Below are 6,093 nucleotides of genomic sequence, written 5' to 3' on the forward strand. Positions count from 1 at the left end.
CTGCGTAGTTCAACCCCAGGGTGTGTTGAAGCTTCACTCCTTAAGATTATTACATGTTTTGAACATGTAATTCTGTTGTTTACTGAGAGCATGTTGATGCAGTGGCCTCCTGTAGGTTGGGCAAGTTTAGTGTTTATGCTGGGGGTCATTTATTTTTAAAATTAAATTAAAATTCTTACTCATAAGAAGCTGTAGTTTGCTTTTTTCAGAGTAGCTTGATTTCCTCCACATTTCATGTAAGTACTCACGTGTATACCTCATTTCATGGATAATCCTGTGCCTCCCCGCTGAGTTCAGATGTACAGTGACTAACCCCAGCATGGAAGCTCTCAGCTATTGCAATTTTAAATGTAAACCCACATCCTGGAATCCTAATGCAGTATATTACATTAACATATGACAACCAATTATCAGAGATGTGTAACATTCATGGAAGATATAATAACACTGTAATGTAGTCTCTAAGTTTTGCAAGCTAATGTGAATGAACAAACATCAGACATGTTGGGGGCTTAATACAATTCTGCACTAAGACTATGAAACTGAATAAAGGAATGTACATGACTGCTCGAAGTTATTACTGTATAAAATATAACTAAATGGATATTTTCCATATGCTTAATTCCTGCTGATGGAAATTACAGATATAAAGTAAAAACCTAGTGTCTCCTCTGGTGCTTCTCTTAGTAATAGTAACAGCAATTATCACACAGAGTTCCACAATCTTAGGGCATTATGACTACGACATAAATAGAAAAGAAAAAAAAAAACATGAGGCAGAAATACATTGCATCCTAACAATGTTTGTCTTGCTATTAAAAATTAAACTCTTCTAAAACTTTTCCAAATGACATATATTCACTGATAAATGTGATCTTCATTTGTTAAAGTAAAATTAAGGAAAATATTGAGCATAGTTTTATCCTCGGTTTTAGAAATGTGATACATTAAATTTAAATTAACTCTCTTGCTCTGTCTTTTTAATTTGGAATCTCCACTTTATCTTTTAAATAGGGAGAATGTCTCCTAAATAGTTCAGACTTAATTTTGCCATTTTCTGCAGATTCTGTTGGCTTCACGGTTTCACAATAGAAATGAAGCCCAAGGAGCCATCTCCAGCAACCACCTAGAGGCTGCCTCAGGTGGGTCCAGGGCATCCAACAAAGTGAAATGAACTGATCTGCCTGAAGAAGCCCACCCCACATTTGCTAAGCAGTTGGTGTGGAGCTCTACCCCTTGCAGTTTGCACACATTTCTGTTAGCATCAGCTTCTCCACTCCCAAATGAACAGAGAAGACAGGAGAGATGAAGGGGAAGCAGGTGGACACCACGAGGGTCATGGCCTTTGTGAGGCAATGCTTCATATGACACTTTCGTGTGGGGAGGCCCAGGCTGTCGCCACATTCGTGGAATCTTCCATTTTCTTCATGATGAAAGATTTGAAAAAGTGGATCTTTGAGAAGAAATACTGCAGACTTCCAAATTGGTGAAAGAACTTCCAGCGTCGCTTGGATACTCTGGGTAGGAGGAACTGGAGGAGATGATATTTTTGAGCCTCTGGAGGGCAATGATTAAAAGGAGAAGTAGAAAAGCTAGAAGGCTGAGGAATATGGACACATAGACGTAGACATTTGACAAATGACCTGAGGACGGGTCCACCGATGTGGACAGGGAGGTGGGAAACAGCTCAAGGAAAGTTCCATTCTCTACACTTCCAGAAAATCCTGAGGAAGGATCAGGTTCAGACATCTTTACAGAAGGTGAAAGAATGAAAAAGTATGTTAAAAATCAAAGTTTCACACACAGGTTAAAAAGGACAGAATGGAAATTATTTTTCCATGACAGTGTTAGGAGAATGGCAGGCTATTAAATCAGTGCAACTTCTTGGTTTTCAATCAAAGGCAGCAGGAGATCAAGTGTCCATTGAAATAACTGTAAAAAAAAAAAAAAAAAAAAGAAAGAAAGAAAAGAAACTCAGTGCATTCTTCAGAAAATTTCCCATTCAAAACTCACTTTTAGTTTCCATTTTAATAAAGCTTAATTAGAAAACCCACCAGGGAGGTAAAAAGAAGTGAATTAACTCCCCAGGGGTAAGTTATGTTTATGTCTTCATATTACAAATGATTAAATAGAAATGAACTTTTATTATCTCTCCATAGTACCCCGGGTGCCAGATTTCTTTAAGGAACTAAAGATTAAAGGAAAAATACATTTGTGATGTTCTCCTTCTGCTGCAATTTTCACAGATTCTCCAAGTGGACGCTCTGAGATTAGAACCTAAAAAGTCAGCACTAAGTCTCCCTCCTCCAGAAAACGTGTCCTGCATTGTCCTGCGCACCAGCGTAATTCCTGACTAGCACGTCCCTCTAGCACACTTTGGAAAACACTTCACATGTGAGTTTGCTATTTTTTTTTTAAATTTCAGATTAATATGAGGGTGCAAACAACTAGGTTACAGTGTTTGCATTTTTAAGGCAAAGTTCCTGTTGTAGTTGTGTCCTGCGCCCCAGAGGTGTGCCCTATACCCTTACAGTGTGCCCATTAGGTGGGAGCACGCCCATCTTCCTCTCTCATCTCAGCTCCCTCTCCTCTGTCCCTCCTCCCCACAACTTGAATTGAATTATTTGTCTTGTGTGGGTGTGTATTAGTTCATCTACTGGCTTCCTATTAGTATTGAGTACATTGGATACTTGCTTCTCCATTCTTGTGACACTTTACTAAGAAGAATACTCTTCAACTCCATCAGGTTAATACAAAAGATGTAAAGTCTCCATCTTTTTATGGCTCGATAGTACTCCATGGTGTACATATACCACAGTTTATTAATCCATTCATGGGTTGATGGGCACTACGGTTGTTTCCACATCTTGGTGATTATAAAGGGAGCTGTGATAAACAATCTAGTGCAAGTGAGTTTGCTTCTGGTTGAGTATAGTACACTGATTTGTCTATAGACATTTTATCTTTTTTGAGGTCAGGGGCCATTTCTATATCATTCCTTTCCTTCATTGTACTTAGGGATTTTGTTTTACATACTTTAGGCTTTGAATAAAACCTTTATATCAACTTAGATGAAAAACAAAGATTAGAGTCTCTCCGAATGGTAGAGTACTATGTTTGCTATCCAGAGACTCAGGTTAGAGGCCTGAATGTTCCATTATCCTGGGAAGTTGGGCACATTGCCTCTATTTTCTGAGCATCACTTTTCTCATCTGTAAAATTATCTAGCACCTGCTCCATTCCTTGACTGCATTATGACTGAGGGGGGCCCTGTGTGAATGGTAAAGGGTTGGAGCAAAGTGAGGTAAGTGTGTGTGTTTGTGAGTGGGTGGGTATGAGGTGTCTGTGTTTTTAGGAGTATGGGGGGAACATTTCCTCTTAGCCAGGTGTAGAGAAATACCCCTCATGTGTGCATGCTGCTGGCCATGCAGCCTGAGGGGACAGGACCTAAGATAGCCTCCCTAGCTCTTCACAGCACTAGCTAACTTTGTTGAAGATTTTTCTAAAACTTGCTCCTGGCGTGCAAAAAGGATAAGGGGAAAACATTCGCTCCGCCCCTAGCTTTCCCTTTCTGAACTCTGCCCTGCATTTTGCCTGCACAACTTGCTTTTTCTGCCTACTCTCCAAATCTAATTAAGCAGCTGATTCTTAGGGGTACTGAGATTTGAGGCTGTGGCTGGAGCTGAGCAGCACTAATGATCCCTGGGAAGGAGGGGACACTTCAGAGAGGGCTGTACTGCTGGGTGCCTTGCAGACTAATGAGTCTTAGTGAGCTCTTGAGTGGGCCAAGGACAACATTCTAGTAGTTCCTAAAATAATGTGACTGCTACTCGTTATTTTGCTTTGCCTGGTGATTTTAATTCCATTAGGCTGCTCTAGGATCCTAAAAATCCACAAAAAAAAAAAAAAAAAAAAAGGAAAAAGGGAAAAAAGTATCCACAGTGGGACTGCGAATGTGTTATACTGATTTGGCAACACCTAGCCTTTTTACAGCACATAAATGTTCCCGTTGTTCATCTTCAGGGAATACAGTAGAGAATCATGCTGCCTGTCTCCAGGGTAGCAGGGTGCCTGGAAAGGAAAACTAGGATAGAGCCCATACAGACTGCACTGAAAAAAATATTCAGAATGTTCTGGTACAACCTCCTAAGTGTAGTAGAGGAACTTGAGAATCATAGAAGCTATTGATTCTACAATTTAATAGGTTTAAAAGGTTTAAACCTATCATTTAATAGGTTTATAAGGTTTAAAAGTAATGTCTAATTAGAAGATCCTAAGCCAGGGCTTTTGGCTTCTGTCTCCCCTTGCCTCTACATCTGGTTTCAGTTTTCCTATGGGGTTGGTAATACGGATTTTACGTCATCTCTTCTTTTTTAGCATGGGAAAACAAGGTTAGGACTGTGTATCTTGTGTGTCCCCCACAACTATTTTGTAGGGTGGGTAGAGCAGGAATCATTCTCATTTTGGAGGTGAGATTTACTCAGGGTGCACAGCTAGATGGTGACAGAGAAGTGAATAGAACCCATGCCTGAACTGTGTTCTTGGTTTTCTCAGCTGTGGGAGGAAGAGGAAAATTATGAGACTTGGGTAATTAGCTCCTATCTGCTGCTTACCTTGGGCAAGCCCAAAGTTTAGTGTTGATACTTCAGTATTCCTTCTTGTATGACAGTAACACCTTTCCTACCTCTCCATGAGGGCCTGAGTTAAGATGTGATAAGTTTTTCATAATTGTACTTAGAAAATAATAAAAGGCCATCCCAAGTCAAGTACGCAGTAGACAGATAATTCCTTCTGAATACCTAGAAAGACCAACGGAACCTTCAAGGTTTCTGCTTGTTCTACAGTTCTGACAAGGGCAGCTCATAGATTCAGCTGGAATTGGCTGATTTTTCTAAAGCCACCTTCCCTACTATCCAAATCACTATCATCTTCTGGGGTGGGGCTAGAAGCACAGACAAAGTCACTGTGGTATCAGTAATTCTGTGGGAAAACTCACAACTGGCTCCCAGGTCACTGGTTAGTGTCTTTTTAAAGGTTTGATAGTCAAGAGTCCTTTTTCACTTGCTGAAGATCTCTGTCTTTCAGACCAAAAGCCCACTGTGACCCTCAGCTGTCTATGGAACAGTTTACAGGAAATGAGGCGTACAAGATTTGAGTAAAGAATCTGATCTTCTGAGAGGCCTTGGAAGAATGATAGAAAATAAACATCTGAAACCTCATGCCCTTATTGGACATTTCACAATTAAATATTTTCTTCTTTAAATATTCTCTTCTCCAAATCTTACAGATTTTAAATCACTTCCAGAATAATCTTAATTTAAAGTGACAGCTATACACATTTCATTTCACTGTTGTTGTACCTACTCTGAAAAATAGAGTATATGCATTGTTAGAGATCATTTTAATTTGGTGACATCAGTTCCTTATTGGAGTTTAAAAAATTGGTATACCTTCTTTCTCTCTGAGGTATGTTTTATTTGACAGTAAGTATAGAACAGTCAGGATGAACCAATGTCATGTATTTAGGCCTTATGACCGTGTTGAATGAGGCCAGAGGTAGCACTTTGGAAATAAAATTAGATGAGTGTGTTTCAAGATGATGTTTCTTGGGCTGTTGCTCCCAAACAGAGAAGGTTTAAAGAATAGAGGAGACTTCATCTGAAATGCATAGCCTTGACCTGTCTAGGGCAGTGCCAGCAGACTCTCATTTCAGATGACAACCAAAGCCACATGAGGATTTCAATACTTTTTTCCTGAGTCATCCTCAGAAAGTGATTTTTGAGAAGGAAAATGAGATACCTGGATCACAGCATTACAATGAAGACCTGCGGAAATGTTTTAGCTCATGGTCAACAGCTTTGCCTTTGTTTCTTAGGATAAAAACCTGTGCTGGAAAGAAATCTACAGAAAGTAGAGGGAGGGAGGGACATTCCATCTCTCACCATGAGTCCAACAGGGTGGGAAGATTGAGAGGGCATAGATGACCCAGATAGACCTGGGGTCTCTAGTTCCAAGTCACTTATTACCATGTCCCCTTTTAATGAATGGAATCTTCCCTCCGTATAGGGTGATTATGAGGACTGTAATGTTGGG

At 39.9% G+C, this 6,093-nt stretch overlaps 1 protein-coding gene across 1 annotated transcript; it reads right to left on the reverse strand.

Annotated features, from left to right (window-relative positions):
- Nucleotides 1-1,425: 1,425 nt before the first annotated feature.
- Nucleotides 1,426-1,749, reverse strand: SERTM1 (serine rich and transmembrane domain containing 1). Its single transcript, XM_003803102.1, has one exon. It carries the CDS (start codon nucleotides 1,747-1,749, stop codon nucleotides 1,426-1,428), a length of 324 nt encoding a protein of 107 aa, XP_003803150.1.
- Between the last annotated feature and the right edge of the window lie 4,344 nt (nucleotides 1,750-6,093).

This window comes from Otolemur garnettii, unplaced genomic scaffold (assembly GCF_000181295.1).
Source record: "Otolemur garnettii isolate 467f Iridium unplaced genomic scaffold, OtoGar3 scaffold00278, whole genome shotgun sequence".
Taxonomy (NCBI): domain Eukaryota; kingdom Metazoa; phylum Chordata; class Mammalia; order Primates; family Galagidae; genus Otolemur; species Otolemur garnettii.

What these genes read in the sequence shown, in the direction of transcription:
- SERTM1 (XM_003803102.1), bottom strand. Translation starts at nt 1,749, where the DNA reads ATGTCTGAACCTGATCCTTCCTCAGGATTTTCTGGAAGTGTAGAGAAT.